Source organism: Larimichthys crocea, chromosome XV (assembly GCF_000972845.2).
Source record: "Larimichthys crocea isolate SSNF chromosome XV, L_crocea_2.0, whole genome shotgun sequence".
NCBI lineage: Eukaryota > Metazoa > Chordata > Actinopteri > Sciaenidae > Larimichthys > Larimichthys crocea.
In genome coordinates this window covers 10,940,895-10,958,074 of record NC_040025.1, presented here as the reverse complement: position 1 = coordinate 10,958,074, position 17,180 = coordinate 10,940,895, and the positions used below count along the sequence as shown (strand labels likewise).

Below are 17,180 nucleotides of genomic sequence, written 5' to 3'. Positions count from 1 at the left end.
CTATTTAGGGCCCCTTCTTATGTTTCAGATATTAAAAAAGCTCTCAGATGTCTCACTTAAATATCTCTTTGATGCTCAAATACATAAATAAAAACACAGTAATAATAAACATTACAGAAAAGAATATGAATACAAATTTTTAAAACAGAATTTTATCTTTGACTCTGCCATGTGTACAGGACATACAGAGAACTGAAATAACTCATATCCCTGGTGCAAACAGGAATAAACATGAAATATAAAACATACAAAAGTATGGCAAATATAGTATCAATCTGCATATGAAGTATAGCTCCATAATGTCATATGTTATAATCATAATGAGCAGCAGTGTCCAGACTTCTGCAGAACCAGTAGTTTCATTTTTGATACTTTAAGTACATTTATTTCTGTACTTTTACAATGAGGTACTTTTCTATAAGTAAATGATCTGCGCTGTACATTTAAAGCTGTCAGAGACGTATGCAGACCTACCAGAAAATACTACACAACAACATATCAAACAAAAAAAAACAATTTCAAATGTTCTGTCAGTGCCTGGATGATAAAGGTTTATTTATACAGGGTTTATTGCGGAAGTCAGTGACACAGCATCGACAGCAAAGCACGGCAGACGTTTATAGATCCATGAACCAGACAGAATAACGAAATGACTTCTTCATTATTGAATACGAGGCTGCAAGTTCATCAATATTCAGTGAGTTGAAGCTGGAACACTTCATTAAGCTTCCTGCTAAATGGCATTTTAATAGACACGAGATTAATAATACATCTAAAGCAAATTATGTTTCTCAAGTGTATTTTAAATCCCAATCTTCAATATAACATAAATGTGTCTGTATTATATGAATACATAAGAACAGTGTGTTTTATTGCATACAACAACAACATTCAAATAATATTTTCTGTTTTCTTTAGTCCTCTGTGACAGTAAACTGAATATACAAGCAAACCGACCAAATAACCATTAAATTCATATAGAAAGTCATCAACATGAATCAACAATACATACAAAACATGACACAGCACTGTGTTTTTCAATCCTGGTCCTCGGGGGCCACTGCCCTGCAGGTTTTAGATGTTTCCACCACACCTGATTCACATGATCAGCTCGTCATCGAACGCTGCAGTGGCCTGATAACGAGCCAATCATTTGAATCAGGTGTGTTGGAGCAGGAAACATCTCAAACATGCAGGATTGGAAAACAGTGACACAGCAGAAAGGATCAAAAGGGCTCTTATTACGGATGTATGCGTGGAACAACAACAAAAAAATGAGCACTGTGTAATATTACATTCACAGAAATGTCACTACTCAAGAAGCCAGTCATTCAGTTGTAACTAGGTGGTATTATTGTATATTAATAACTTTCCAAGAGCAGCTAAATCAGTGCAGGATGCTTTATAGATACAAAGATATGCATCTGAAATGTCTGACTTTCATCTTTACATTGTTAATGCATACTAAAATATCATACATATTACATTTTCACAGGTGGACCTATGTGCAAAATAGTTCCCACGTGGTATTTGGGTGAGGTGAGACATGAATTTTATCAATTTTTTAAAATATAAGACTAGAATATATAATACAAAACACTGTATATTGCTTTATGTATAACATTAGATATGTATTGAACTCATTCATATTCATTTACCTCAGCTGCAGAGCTCCAATGATTCAAAGCAGTGAGAAGTTCAAGTTCCAGTGCGACAGTGAAAGTTACGAGCTTACGAGGAGACAGTGAAGGTAGCAGCATAACTCATAAACAGCAGTCAGAGCAAATCACGCAAACAACCCGCAACATGTTTCCACTGTGCAGGAGCCTCGACATGACTCGCAGTCTTATTTCTCGGGCTTCAGCTGACTTCTTCTCTCTGCGAGCACGACAGTCTTTGTCTGTCAGGAAGTTTTCGGGCAAACGCTTCAATGAGCCGCCGAGCGCCGAGTTCGTTGCTCGGGTGTCGGGGATCCCCACCATGGCCAAGCTGCCCTTCCAGGACACAGCTGACGGCCTCGATGCGGCGTTTATCGGCGTCCCGATAGACACCGGGACCTCCAACAGACCTGGAGCCAGGTGGGGGTCTCTCTGCACAGCTGCTGTTAGGAAGTGTGGAGGCGTTGCAGCTGACTCTGTGTTTATGACAGACTTTGCATTATTCATAATAAGTCATGTTTGACTGTTTGGCCCCCATGACAAATGATCATGGGGTTCAGATTTGCATCGACTTCATGCAAGTTTAACTTATTTGATGCAATTTATTCTTTGTTATCTGACTGTGAAAGAAAGGCAGAACTGTGTTATTGAATTGTTCACGCCTGATTGGTTTAGATTTGGTGACATTGTCATTTAAAATATATCTATTTATAATTGTTACAATGAAAAGAAAATTGTTACAGAACAGTGCATTTGTATGTAACTTTCATTGGTCATTTTTTGTTAGTGTTGGCCCCCGGGCATCTTCACATTGTCAAATCTAGTTTGGACCACCCCTGTTTTACAGTATAATATCATTTTTTAAGGTGTTATTGATCAGTGGCTGAAGTATTCAGAGCCTCAGGTAAAAGTACTACTCGATTACAAGTAACATTCCTGCATTTAAAATCGTTTTAAACAAAGTATGGAAGTATAAGCAGGAAAATGTGCTTTTTTTTTGCATTTATTATTACTCTTGCATGAATGTACAAACAGCATTTGACTGGCTTTGGGTGGTTTAGATGGAGCTATAACTGCAACTGATGATTTTCACATTCACCTCAAATTATTCAGCAAAAACTCACACTTCAACAGCTTTATTTGTTGATTTGTAAAGTAACTAAAGCTGTCAAATAAATGTAGTCAAGTAAATCTACTTAGTTACTGTCACTGTAATTAGTGAAAGTCATTAAGATAAATTCAAACCACAATTCATTTCATCAGAAGAATTATTCTTAATAAATATATATATATATATAGATAGAATATATATTATATCTATATATTATTTGTGAGTTTTTCCTTAGTTGAGCATGACGACAATTCATATCTAAGTCCTGAGATTTTTATAAAATATAATATTTATTGAATATTATAATTGGTGCATTCATATGTAAACAGAATTTTATTGTTCTTCAGCTTCAGAATACTGCTGGGTCACTATTTTACCTTTTACCAGTTTGCTTCACAGCTGCATTGAAATGAAATCCTTCCCTCCGTTGCTGCAGGTTCGGTCCCAGGCAGATCAGAGTGGAATCTGCCATGCTGAGACTTTACAACAGCGGCACCAGGGCAGCGCCTTATGAGTCCATCATGGTGGCCGATATTGGGGACGTCAATGTGAACGTGTTCGACCTGAAGGACACCTGCAAACGCATCAGGGAGACCTACAGGAAGGTCGTGGCTACCGGCTGTATTCCTCTGACTATGGGTGAGAGTGACTCGGCATGTTTTCACCTCGCAGGCAGACAAACCAAACTCTACAGTCTGTACAATCATTAGCCATAATCTTCAGCTCAGGTTCCATCAAAGGTCGGGCGTTATAAAGTTATTGGTGTCTGCAGGTGGCGATCACACGATTGCATATCCAATCCTGCAAGCTGTCGCTGAGAAGTAAGTAGGTCACGCTGTTTATTGTTAATAGACGTGTGACTTCCCATAACAAAGCCAACAAAACATTTTAATCTGAACTTTAAACGTTAACTACCTGTCAACTGTTTGACACACTGTGCCTCATTCAATGTGTTATGTAATGATTTGTCAGGTATGGCCCAGTGGGTCTGATCCACGTGGATGCTCACGCAGCAACAGTGATACGGTTTTGGGGGAGAAGATTGGACACGGGACTCCGTTCAGACGTTGCGTGGAGGAAGGGCTGCTGGACTGCAAGAGAGTGGTCCAGATCGGCCTGCGTGGTACGGGCTACGCCCCCGATTCGTACGAATGGAGCCGGGCGCAGGTACCTCTGGAGGACTTATAGATCACGTGATGTCTGTATCAGTATCAGTAAACAGTTCAGTAATGGGGTGGGAGGTTCTGGAAAATAAGATCCAGCTCAGCAGCCCTAATGTTGCATACATTTTGTACATTTTGCAGGGTTTCCGTGTGGTACAAGCGGAAGAGTGTTGGTACAAATCTCTTGCACCTCTGATGGCTGAGGTCAGGGCTCAGATGGGCAGCGGTCCAGTATATCTCAGTTTCGACATCGACGCTCTTGACCCGGGCTTTGCCCCCGGAACAGGCACACCAGAGATAGCAGGGCTGACTCCCATACAGGTAAACATGGTGAAACAGACTTTAATCCTCCTATCTAAATATAATTTACTCCACTTGTTCAACACACTCTCATATACATGTAGGAGATTCTTAATAATCTTACCAGCTACATGGATAATAACAGACTTTTGTTGTCTTGGTTGGCTTTAGGGAGTGGAGATCGTTCGGGGCTGTCGTGGTCTAAACCTTGTTGGGTGTGATCTAGTCGAGGTGTCTCCACCCTACGACACCACAGGTACTTTTCATATTCCTTACATGTGTGTTTTCTTTTTAGTGTAACAATTATTAATTATATATATTATTTTTTTGCTTCAACAGGGAACACTGCGCTGACTGGCGCCAACCTTCTTTATGAAATGCTGTGTGCCCTGCCCAAGGTTAAATATTATTAAAGACCGCACACACGAGAACAGTTAGTCAATAAAGAATACCTTAATGCCCAATGAGCTGAATAAACCAGTAAGCAAAACAAACTCTGCATCAATTACAACTTAATGTTTTAATCAATAAACAGATTGCATTTTATTACAGCTGTCAAAATGATAAATGCATATTGACGACTGTACGTCAGCTACAGGATTCTGATATTTTATATTTTTCTTACCTTTTTAAGTTACATAATCTCAGGATCTATAGATGACATGATTATGTACAATGTTTACAACTCACAGCACCAACAAAATCTGACTTTTGTAGTTCATGACAAAGAAACGAATAAATAAAGCACACCAAGTTTCATTTCACTTCCATGTCTTTGTCATGTCACATTATTCTTGCCATTTGAATGGAGGTCTGTTATGTTTGTTACATATTATGCATCAGCAAACATTTATTGGAGACATCGGTTTCAACATGTGGTGGTCACTGCACTGTCCTTGCCCTGCATAATAATGTCTCCCACAGACAAATCTGAAAACTTTCTTTGCACTGCTAAAACCAACTGAGAGAAACACCTGGTTCCTACATTGAAAGGTCACTTCGTCACATGTGATTCATCGCTGCATCACCTGGTAATTTTCTCCGACTTGTCAGATGTGAACAGATGTTTTACTTCATTTGTCTAAGGAACTGTATGACATGAGAATTCCTGCTAACGAGAGCCAGATACTTTACCCACTTCACAGGTCTCTGAGGGAAAGTGTCTAATCCAAACTGCCTCCTTTGCTACAGCATCATGGAAAAACTTTCCTTTATGACAGGCGACTTGAAGTATCGATGTGATGCTACGAGCACCAAGGTGACTGCCTAGTCATCTCTCATATCCAAGACAGGACACCTACTAACAAAAACACATCAAGCATTTCAACTTACAAAGAGGACAAGGCTGCTGAATCATTTAGCATGACTTACCACTTCTATCCAGACGTGCTCGATGTTAATGCAGCTGAAGCATCCATCAAAAGTGAGCTTTATCAGGAACAGTCTCTTGTAGCTGTCAGGCGGCACATTGATGACTTCTGTCTGAAGTGTAACGTGTGTTTGCTGTCAGCAAAGTCCATCTGGTCCTCGCTGTAGGGAGGAAAGTTAAAGGACATAGACAGATATCTAGATGTTAGAACAAATACTGATGTGAACGGACATCCTCATCAATCAATCAAACTTTATTTGTGTAGCACTTTTTATACAAAATATGTAACACAAAGGGCTTCACACAATAAAACCCGACACCCCCCATCCACTCCCAAGAAACTGGACAATAATGGTATGAAAAGCTGTAATCTGAAAAGTAACTAGTAACTAAAGCTGTTGGACAAATGTAAAGTACAACATATAACTAAGATGTAGTGAAGTACAAGTTGCATCAAATGGAAATACTCCAATAAAGTACAAGTACCTCAAATTACCACCACTGGTTACCACATTACATGTAAGTTTGTGCACACCTGACAATAATGACGTCACAATACAGCCTTGTAATGACAACAACAAATATAAAAACACATTCTTAATGGCGAGCTGTCATAACAGTGACACACCTCAAACTGCCGAGGTCAAAGGTCAACCACGACGTAACTGTGCCAGAGAAAACCCTGAATGGACTTCAGCCGTCTGCTTTTATTTGTGTGTGTTCGGTTTATTGTTCGTCGTCCCTCCTTTTTTACTGTGAACTTAATGTATTAAGTTAGCAGAGTGGCAGCGGCACATGGTAAACTAAATCAAACAAGCTAAATTAAATGTTAATTAAATGATTAAAGGAAAACTAAACATAATTTTAAAAGTCTGTTTATGTTTTATAAATAAGTAAAATATCCCCCAAACCCACTGACTCTGACACTTTAGCTGCATGCCTGTTTCATTGTTTTTGGAAACTTCAAATGAAGTCAGATTCTTCGTATGTGTACACATGCATGGCCGTTAAAGCTGATGTGAACTGGAAATGCATTTTAAGTTCTATGTCTGGTTGTTTGACACATTGACGGTTATGTCAAAGAACCCGAGAGATCTCAGGAGCATATTCAGGTGTGCACAATACAATGTCCTCTCCAGATTTCAGCAGTTCAAATGTGAAACAGCAGCTGTCAGTATGCCTGCTGTACGGTTCTCACACTGTCTCATGGTACTAAAGTAATACAGGTCCTCTTTTTCTAAGAGCGATCCATGATTGTTGCAATAAAGACATGAAGTCTCCTTCATCGTGGTTACCTCAACAAACTGGGGAAAAGCTACAACAGAAGTGACAAACATGGGTATGTATTAGGCCGGGAGAGAATAATGAAAAGTTGCATTATGGGAAGTGTAGGATCTAAAAGTCCGGACATTTATTTTGAAATTTGGGTTAATCCTCCAGGTTAAAGAGACACATGTATCGCTTAATGAGGTTACACTACACAATTCCCCAACACAGGACAGCTGATTGTGGGTCTATTTTGGCTTGATGCATCATTTTAGTCTTTGGTGTAATACCCCTTCTAACTCCACTAGAGGGCACTTTATGCTTACTGTGTTTATGTTTTTTTTCTATTATGTTATTTCTATTAATACTATTTTTTTTTAGAAAATAGGTAACCTAAGTCTTTTAAAGACCAAGCGCGTTCCCCAAATCATTGAATTGCCATTGATTTATTGAGAAAAATGCTGAGAACAAACTTTTTTTTAAAAAGTGTCTTGAGGGCATAAAAGGGGAGTACAGGCATGGAGCAGATTTATTACCCATTCAAAGAAAAATGAAATCTCTAATTAGATCTACTTTGTTACTAACTCTGTTCTGTTGAGTTCAATCACTTTTTTTTTATCTTTATCCAGAAACATGAACATGGAAGTTCAGTACTAAATCACCCTGTTGATTAAATCAGTTGAACGCATTTAATCAGTTTGTGTGCGCAGAAGTTGCAGTCATAAAATATAACCCACCCACTGACGCGTAATAAAATCCTCTCTGTGACCTTCTTAGGTTCAGTTGTAAGACCTAATGTGTGCTCGTTCATATGTTTATATGTGAGTTACAGTCGCTTCCTTGGTGCTGTGAATGATGTCCATGAACATCATGTTCCAGTTCAGAACATCACAAACTACCTCAATGGCGTCAGCGGGACAAACACAAATATTTCTTCACCCAGGCCTGTGGAGGAGGTAGCAGCTTACAATGAACAGTGTTAAACAAGTAATAAATCTTAAGAACACAGCTAACCCTACTTAGAGCAACACTCAAACTGGTCGCATAGGAAACATTTGTTTGGAAATTTGTCTTTTCCTTTGACACATTTTATGGCGTCCCCTGATAAGGTTACATTCGTGGTGATGGCCAGACGCATGTTGCTTCAATGTCATTCAGCAGCAACTGCCTGACCTGGAGTCAACTTTTCCCGATGTGTTTGAATGTGTGTATGCATGCATTGTATTCATGCATCTGTGTTTATTTTGGTCATTGATTGAGCTCGAGGTCTTTCGGTTGCAACTCACAGCTATACATAGACATGACTTGCAGTGTATGTCTTCCTAAAGCCTCTTTGACCATGTGTCCAACGCAGGCTAACGCTGAGTAGGGCCCCCTGATCCCTCAAGACACTGAAACATATCCCCGAGGAAAATACTGCCGTCAATGACTTGATGGTCATCTTCTTTCATTATACCACCAAAAGTAGCTCCCCAACAGTCCCATTGAATCTTTTGGATCAAGGGGTTTCAGAGTTTAAGACTGTGGGAGTCCTCCAAGACAAAGCTTAGAAAAAAAGCCCAATTCCTGGATCGCTATGGGATCATGATGTGATTTGATCCCACAGACTCTTAACAATTGAGCCAAGACTGCTTAATGTTACTGCTTGACATAAACAGACAACATGGAGTACAGAAAAAAAGGGCTGACTGGAAGTATTTATTAGTTTCTGACTCTTGAAAAACATCTACTGATGTAGTAACTAATGTCATATTTTGTCACTTCCATTCACTGAGCCTCTCCTTAAACTGTTAGAGCTCGCTGCAGAGGACTGCGTCCTAATCTGAAAACTCAGATTTGGACCATCTAGTGATTTTATTTGAAACATAGACACATCTGATTATCAACTGTGCTCATCTTCAGGTTAACCATGAAGTCCTGAAACTCTACAAAAGGGTTCTACAAGACAGTCCTGCAAAGAAAGAAACTTCTTTTGCAAACTTTCAAACTGAAGCACAAGGCCAAAGATCAATTTGACAATCCTTCATGAACCAGGTCATAGGTCAAGACTGTAATTTCCATGGAGTTTATCTAAACACAGTCTCAAAATGTATGAATTCACTTAACTGTGGCTCCTGCCGTACTGCCTAATTAATAATCGGCGACATTTCTGGTGTCTGACACATAGTAGCTGTCAGTTTTTATGAGTAGATAATAAATAAACCGTGCTTACATAATGAAAATGTGATTTTCTGGTGTTATTTGGTTTAAATGAAGGTGGCCGCAAAGCTGATATGATCCATCTATGAGAGTTGAATGAAAAGCAAGAGCAGATTAAAAAAAAAAAAACTTCCGTGCGACCTCCTCCAGTACAGCTATAACTGTGTATCGGAGTCCAAGGGCGTTGACCCCACTGAGAGTGGAAGCAATTCATATTCTTTGGCTGATCTGTTGTTCATTGTCACAGCTGTTTTCTACAGCTGCACGTTCCAGCTCCGTTTGGCAGCTCACACTCAGTTTTTTTAATGTAATGCACAGAGCTGGACTGAGTCATTTGACATATTCACCAGCGTATCTCTTGTGCAAACACAGGAACTTAAGTGGGAGTCAATCAGATTTGAAATGTGCTCTTAAACTTAACGTTACCAAGGATCGTCACGATTGGATAAAGTCTCTTTACTACACACCAGTGCATGGTGTTTGTGAGTCACAGAGGGTCAGCGTTGGCATCACAGAATTCAAAGATGCCGTGGTGTCCTTAGCATTTCGTTGAACGCTACGTTGGTTTTGGGACCTATAATAATGGGTTGAGAAAGTTTATACTAAAACATGTTTGACACAGTTTTTCCAGTGCTTTTCTGCAGACAGGAGGCAAGGGAGGAGTCCTTAAATCACACCACTGCGGTCAGTGAGATGCTTCTAGTATGCATTCACAGTCAGTGACCAGAAATGATTTCTCTGTGGTATTCAAGAAGAGTCTTAAGAGCAGAGGAACAAACTTTTCCCCTGAGGCCTGAAGTTTGCTTGGGCTTCAGCCTCGGAGATGAATCCTGTGATTTGTACGTGGTGTTCTTGAATATCAAAAACATTTTACAACACCTTGTCAGTAATCTCTGGGACATAAAATGATTAAGTCTGAAAAAATGAGTAGCTTTTTTTGGCTTTTCTCTCTTATTAATCTGATTTTGACCCCCAAATATTCATCTTGTGAACCCTTGCATAGATCCCAACGCCCAATTTGGGAACTATTTCCCAGCTGTTGGCCTGCGGGTTATCGTTCTGTTTCTCTATGGCTTCGCCTCTTCATGTCTTAGCAGTGTCTGAATTTTACACATGCCTCCCTCATTTATCCCCCATGTTACAGTATCCACCCACCAAGCTAATAACATTTTATGTTTTGTTTTTTTTACCTTTAAGTTTTCTTCATTACGCAGCTATCGCACAGTGAGACGCTGAATTTTAAGCACCCCCTTAGCTCAAAATGTGTTCTTTCCCTTGGGTGTTTGAGCTTCACTGTGAGAAGTTTCTCTCTGTGCCTTCCTTTAATTTAAGATGTGGATGTATGATGATGATTTTGGAGCCAGTATGCATCTTAAACAGGTGTCACGTGACAACTCCAAAAATTCTGCATTTTTCAATGAGGGTGAAGGAATAAAGGAGATCATAACATATGTTTTTTTAATCTTACTGCCACATTCATAACATACCAACCGACTTGATAAGCCCACTCTGTTCATCTCCTGTTTGGCCTATTTTAGTGAGCAAATGAGAAGAGCTTCTTGTCATTTCTATTCAGGGTTCAGCTTTTAATTGGCAACAGCTGTTCTGTCCAATCAAAGTCGTACAGTACGCTCTTTATACCGGCTACGTGAATGGACACAGACGTACAGGCCTCAACACAGCTCCCGGCTTCAGTCCTGTAGTAGTTTACAACCTATTTCTGCGTGTGGCTTATATTTAGGACATGTGTCTGATGGGATAGCAACAGAACTGGACAGTTTATTGTGTCTTTATTTGTGCTTGATGCTTGAGTTGGTCCCTTTGTATCCACTGCATGAAGAACTCTTTTAGGCTTCTGTGTAATGCCCCTTTTAACTCCAGTAGAGGGCACTTAACGCTCAGTGTGTTTACCTAGTCAGGTCTCTTTTAATGAAGTCTGCAACAGCCGTTCTATTTTCTTACAAAATAAGGGAATCTAAGCCTTTTAATGACCTGGAGCTTTCCATGAAAACATTTAATTGCCATTAATTTGTTAAGTATAACATTAAGCGGAGTGGAATTACGCTTTAGGAATGCCAAAAAATATCTGTCTCGAGGGCATGAAAAGTGCACTACAGACGTGGAGCAGGTTTATTGCTCAATCAAAGAAGAAGTAGAAATCTCTGAGGATTAGATTAAGTCTCCTTTGTTTAACTTTAATGAATAATCAAGTTTGCTGACAAGTGCTAAGATTGCACTTCCAGTTACACCATGACCTTAATCTTCACTGGTGACTTTGTACATAAAAATAATCGCACTGCGATTATAAAACAAGATGCAGTATAAAATCAGCTCCACTATGACGACATAAAACACATTTTATGTTAATGTATCAAACATTATGCCACAATAAAAGCCTTCATATTTACAGTGGTGGAAAAAGTATTAAATAGAAATAGAAATAATAGTATTAGCATCAAAATATACTTAAAGTAACAAAAATACTCAGAATTATTTATATTAATCCACAATAATACATATCCAAATAAATGTAATGGAGTAAAAAGCTTCCAAAATATCATTAAGTAGAAGTATAAAGTAGCAGAAAACGGAAATAAGCAAGTAAAGTACAAATACCTCATGATTGTACTTAAGTAAATGTATTTACTTACTTCCCAGCACTGCATTTATATACATACAGTAAACATAAGAGCCTAACTCTGCCAAATGAGTACTTTTACTTTTGATAGTTAAAGGACCAGTGTGTAGGATTTAGTGGCATGTAGCAGTGCAGTTGCTAATTGCAACCCCTCCTTTCACCCTCTCCTACGAATATTACGGTAAGGAAAAACATGAAAGTCCCTATCTAGCTTCTAGTGTGTAAGTCTGTCCCTTCTGGGCTACTGTAAAAACATGGTGAACTCCATGGAAGAGGACCCACAACGTCAAGTTAACAAAAAATAAAAAATAAAGATTCGTATGTAGATTCAGGTGATTATACACTAATAAAAACATAACTTTGCATAGTCTATTCCACTTTATATATTAAAAAAGGACCAATGTGTGTTGGATTAAGTGACATCTAGCAGTGCAGCTGCTGATTGCAACCCCTCCTTTCACCCTCTACTACGAGAAAAGACGTGAAAGTCCCTATTTAGATCTAATGTGCAAGTTTGTCCCTTCTGGGCTACTGTAAAAACATGGTGGTCTCTGTGGAAGTGGACCCACAGCGTCAAGTTAACAAAAAAAATGAATAAAAAAAAAATAAAGATTTTTATTTTCAGGTGATTATACACTAATTAAAAACATAATTACGCATATTTATACTCCACTTCTAAATCTGACACACTGGACCTTTAAAGTCTTCTGTGCTTTTACTTTGAAATGAAGACCTCACTGCAGTGTTGATACTTTTACTCGTGTTAAAACATGCGAATACTTCCACTACTGCAATACACCGAGTATATAGTAGCGTAGGCTTGACTTTATGGGGCTGTTTGTGTTTACGCAGCGGGCACACGTCAGGAGTGTGTGGTTACGCACAGAGCGAACATGGGTCTACTAGGTGGCGTCTCGGCACACTGGGATTAGCTGTCTTCTCTTTCAGCACTCCCTGAATTCCATTCCGCCTTTTACTCTCTCTCCCTCTCCCTCTCTCCCTCTCTTTCTATCCCAGCACAGGACTTCCCTGTGACTTTGCAAAGACTGCATTTAGCCAACAAGTCCCAAGTTTTCGGGAGTGCGCGCAAGAGGAGAAAAGCAAAGTTTTGGAGCCACTCCGAATCGATTTTTCTTTCTTTTTTTTTTTTTTTTTAAAGATCCATCCACAAGCATTTAAAAAAAAAAACAAAAAAAACAAAAGGATCAGTTTTACCTGTTGATGAAGTCCCACCGGGTGTGGGACGCAGAGGAGCAGAAAAGTCTGAAAAAGGTGCAGACATCACAGCACTCCAGCGGCCAGGAGGAGTGAAGGACCTCGGCTTGTTCTTCCTTTCTCCTTTTTATTTTTACCCCAGCATTTGAAGAGTGTGCTGGGTAAGGGGGGGAAAAAATGGGCACTCCGACCACCAGCACCACTTCGATCTGTGGACTTATCCTCTCTTTGATACTCACATGCCAGCTGGTTACTGTAAGTCAACTTTTACTCTCTCTCTCTGTTCACTTTAACTCTCTTTTATTTTATCCCTCATTCACCCACAGGACTAAACCAGTGGAAGCATTTATTTCCCCCCCAGAGGTCAAGTCAACTTTACAAATCAGTGCTTTTATGTCCTATTAAAGGCACACACACACTAAAAGAGAGAGAAGCATGTGTTGATGTTTCTATTTCTGTTCAGTAAATAAGTGTGGTGTGGTCTGCTGCTGCTGCTGCTGCTGGTGCTGCTGGTGCAGGGCTGCACACATGCAAGTGTGGGGATGTATAACAGATTCCAGCCCCCCACACACAGTCATATCAGCATGTGCCGTAAAGATGCTTTTAAAAGTAATGTGACAAACTAGAAGCTGCGGTTGCAGTTGAAGCTCAAGCTAAGTTTGTCCATAGAAACAAAGCTATTCATAGTCTCCCTGGAGTCCCACACTCCTTAAAAACCTTCTCAAACTTTGTCAGGCAACACTTTGCACTGCCCTTTTTTTATGTTATGGAGTTTGTAAAACATATATAAAAGTGTTTCCTATGTCTTGTTCCTATTAAAGAATCATACATGGGAATCCTTCAAAATAAAAGCTGGGGTTCATTCACAAAAAAAGCACTTTAGGTTGTTAAAAAACGCAGATCTACCCCAGTTGGATCCTCTGGTTTTATTCACTCAGCACACTGTAGGACTGCAGCTAATCTTTTATTTTCATTACTGATCATTCTTTCAATTTTTCAATAAATAATTTAGTCCCCAAATGCTTCTGAGCTCAAGATTATGTCTGCAAATTGTTCCTTTTGTCCAACCAATACCCAACCAATTATATTTAGCTTACAGTGACACACAACAGGCTGGAAACAGAGCATGTTTGGGTATTTTTGCCTGGAAAATGACTTTGGCTCTTAATTGTAATCATAATAGTTGCAGATTAACTTTACGATAAACTAATGGATTCATTAGTTCTGCTCTGTTTGTATTCATCCCAGCGTGGTTCATGATGTTTCTCGGGCTGCAGCTAACAATTTATTCTCATCATCGAGTCATCTGATGACTTTTATCTAGATTATTTGATTTATTGTTTGGTTTTTTGGTCTTTTGGTGTATGGAAGAGTGGAAAATGCACATCCCAGTCCAGGGTGAAGTCTGAAAATGTCTAAAAATGTTTAAGATATTCAGTTAAATCCACATCTAAGAGGATGAAAACGTCGTTTTCTGCCATTTTTGCATGAAAAATCCAAAAAACAACTAATCGGTTATTCTTCTGTTGGTCGATTAGTCGTCTCGGCTCTAGATATTCCGCTCAGTATATTTTTACGCCGCTATATCTGCCATGTGATTCATATAGTGGATGAGCAGTGCCTTGCTGCTGAGAATAGACCCCACCACCCCCTCCACACCCCACCCTCTAGAAATCCCGTCTGGTTTCTCACCTTCACGGCCTCCAATAAACAGAGCTGTCATGGTTGAGATATCTGTGACTCCTCTGTGTTGATCTGATCTAAAGCGAAGCCTTTTCTTTTGAATGATGGGACGTAGTCGCGGTGTTCAGCGGACATAAATCTTTCACCTGCTCGATTTGGAGTATATGAGCTGTAATATTCCAGATGTTTGAAAAGCTATAGCTGTTGATGACTTCAAGGTATATTTGACATCCAGCTATTGAGCGTAGAGCCGATGATCTATCGCTTTGTGTCAGCTCGCAAAGCTGAGACAAAAGCCGCATTACCTGCGTCCTCAAAGGCAGCACGAGTTATGTATCATCGATATCATCGATCCACAAACCAATCACCCGGAGGACTGTCGTCATCTGTTGTGCTCTGACACTGGAAAAGTAATTGGAGCTGACTTCTACACTGTTACCGCAGCCTTGATTGACTCCCAGACCAACAATACCTTCTCTAATTGAATTATCTGGAACCACGAGCATCTGTTTCTTGCATTATGACTTTGAACTTTGAACAGGGAGCACTGTCTCTTGATTCAATTAAGCACACGTAGTGGTGTTACTACGGGCCCTCCGCGCTCTCCGCGCTGGAATGTCAGGGTCATGTGCATCAACTCAAACAATCAAAGTCAATAAAAACTCACGGTGGGTAAGAGCTCGCCGTCACAAACTAGTCCGCCCCCTCAACCTACTGTGAACCACAGGCGGTACTAGTGTGAGAAATCTAATAAACTTTGTAAAAATGGCCACTCTCAATCAGTTTTTTTTTTTTTTGTGTGTTTCACAAGAAAAGATGGATTGACAAAGCCGGTGGTCCGTGCTTCTGGTCTTACTTAATCATATAAGCTTGTGAGGCCACTTTGTTTTCTGATGTATGACATCAGACCAACTGCGAGCACTGCCGCTGACAATTTTTGGCACGGAGATCTCTCCCAGTATAGACTGGCATAAGTGTCCCTTGACTTCATTGGGGGTTGGACTCGGGTTGGGGGGATGGGCGGCCTGGATTCCTATGACTATATAGTCTGCAGAGAGTGTATAGTCAGTGTGAATCGCTCTGTTTCTCCACCGTGTGCGCACCGCCACCTCTTAATTCAAGCAACAGCGTGATCTGATGATTTATTTAGTCTGTGCTGGTGATGGCGATAGGTCGGTCTCTCCATGTGTGGCTCTCCGCCTCGGCTACCTGGTGTTTAATTCCCATTCAAAGTCGATGAGGACTCACCATGGAGTTGCAAAGCACAGCAGTGCAAACACCAACTCCACTCCACAGTTTGAACAGTAGGGAAAAGGTCTACCCCCACCAGACCCATTCACATAATTGCTTGAAGACTGGGTTCAGTAAACATCGCATTGTTGAATTATAGCCCCAGGAGAGAGGCCATCGTAGCTGATGGAACAATGCTGCACTGAAGTGGCTCACCCCCTCCTACCACCACCACCTCCACTTCTTCAAGCACAGTGGCACATATGGAGTGCAGGAGGCCGGCGAGCTGGCATTTGTTGATTCTGCAGTGAGGTGTGACTTGGGCCGGTATAGAGGTCAGAGGGGTGAGGACTCTGAACCTGACTCAGTTTCTCAGTTCAGCGGGGGGTTCCTCGTGATTTACGCACACCCGAGATTAGCCCCCACTGCACCGGTTTCCTGAAGCCGCTCACGTTTAATTTAGGTACGCGGTTGCACTATGGCAGCTCTGCCTCTTGAGCCTTATCATCATTCAGCTTGGATCTCTTAGACGAGGATTTCTTGAGCATTTGCTGACCACTTTCTTTGTTTTTTCTGGGTGTTCCTCTGCTGTTACACTGAGAAAATTTCCTTTCCTTCCTCTTTAGTTTGTGTTTCTTTGCCCTCCCCTACAGAGAAGTGACCCTAAGGTCGGGTTTTTAATTCAGCCTCTAACTCAGCATATGTAGAAGAGGCAGATGTGCCTGAGTTAAGTAAGCACAACCTAGTTTAAGATACCAATAATGCTGCAGTGTTTCATATTTTTACTATTTATGTAGGCAGCTTTTCATTTAACTAAAGTTTGGACATAAACTGTCATCCAGGTGACGTACCCTGATGAGGATAAGCGGTTACAGATAATGGATCCAGGTGACGTCTATTGTGTTTTAAATTCAATACTCTCTTAATCTCAGACATTAGATGCAAAGTATGAGTTCAGATTGTAGAGATGCATCAAAGCCTTAACGATGGACAAGATATACTTGGGTTTACGCCCCACCCTCGCCTGGGACACACACACACACACAAACACACACACACACACACGCACACAAACCAATGTCTTCTTACAATACGCCGTGCTCTGTGGGGCTGTGGCGGGTAGCGTTGCTCTTTCATGCCCAGCGTCTCGTCCGTGTCGGACACGAAGAGCCGAATCCAAACACAGCTGCGCCTCAGCTGGTACAGCCAGCGACGCTGTGCATGTGCTGACATGAGCGCACATACTCTCGAGTGTACCGCCTTGTTGTAACCAGAGTCCCACTCTTTCCATTCACACCTCTTCACAGGTTTACGTCCCCCCCCCCTCCTCTCTGAAGTACGTGCCCGC

General features: G+C 40.6%; 2 protein-coding genes and 1 long non-coding RNA gene across 5 annotated transcripts in view; 2 read left to right on the top strand and 1 right to left on the bottom strand.

Annotated features, from left to right (window-relative positions):
• The first annotated feature begins 1,214 nt into the window (after nt 1–1,214).
• On the top strand, nt 1,215–4,991 carry agmat (agmatinase (putative)). The gene is given in 10 exon segments (XM_010742966.3): nt 1,215–1,345; nt 1,496–1,539; nt 1,664–2,078; nt 3,206–3,408; nt 3,542–3,590; nt 3,742–3,776; nt 3,779–3,936; nt 4,074–4,253; nt 4,404–4,488; nt 4,572–4,991. Coding segments are annotated over 8 exon segments (1,056 nt in total). The 5' UTR covers nt 1,215–1,345; nt 1,496–1,539; nt 1,664–1,806; the 3' UTR covers nt 4,646–4,991.
• Nucleotides 4,992–5,078: 87 nt separating this feature from the next.
• Nucleotides 5,079–13,025, bottom strand: LOC113747743 (uncharacterized). Its single transcript, XR_003463855.1, has 3 exons — nt 12,920–13,025; nt 5,604–5,762; nt 5,079–5,529 (listed from the first exon to the last, which is right to left on the bottom strand). It is a non-coding gene; the product is annotated as an uncharacterized LOC113747743 (long non-coding RNA).
• Nucleotides 12,578–17,180, top strand: part of hspg2 (heparan sulfate proteoglycan 2) — an 84,934-nt gene continuing 80,331 nt past the window's right edge. For 2 of the 3 annotated variants that reach the window (XM_027288655.1, XM_019273889.2), the window contains exon 1: nt 12,578–13,174. In XM_027288655.1, the coding sequence (XP_027144456.1) occupies nt 13,097–13,174 (78 nt within the window). In that variant the 5' untranslated portion in view covers nt 12,578–13,096. The remainder of the gene's footprint in view (nt 13,175–17,180) is intronic. The other variant, XM_027288656.1, reaches the window with a different exon arrangement.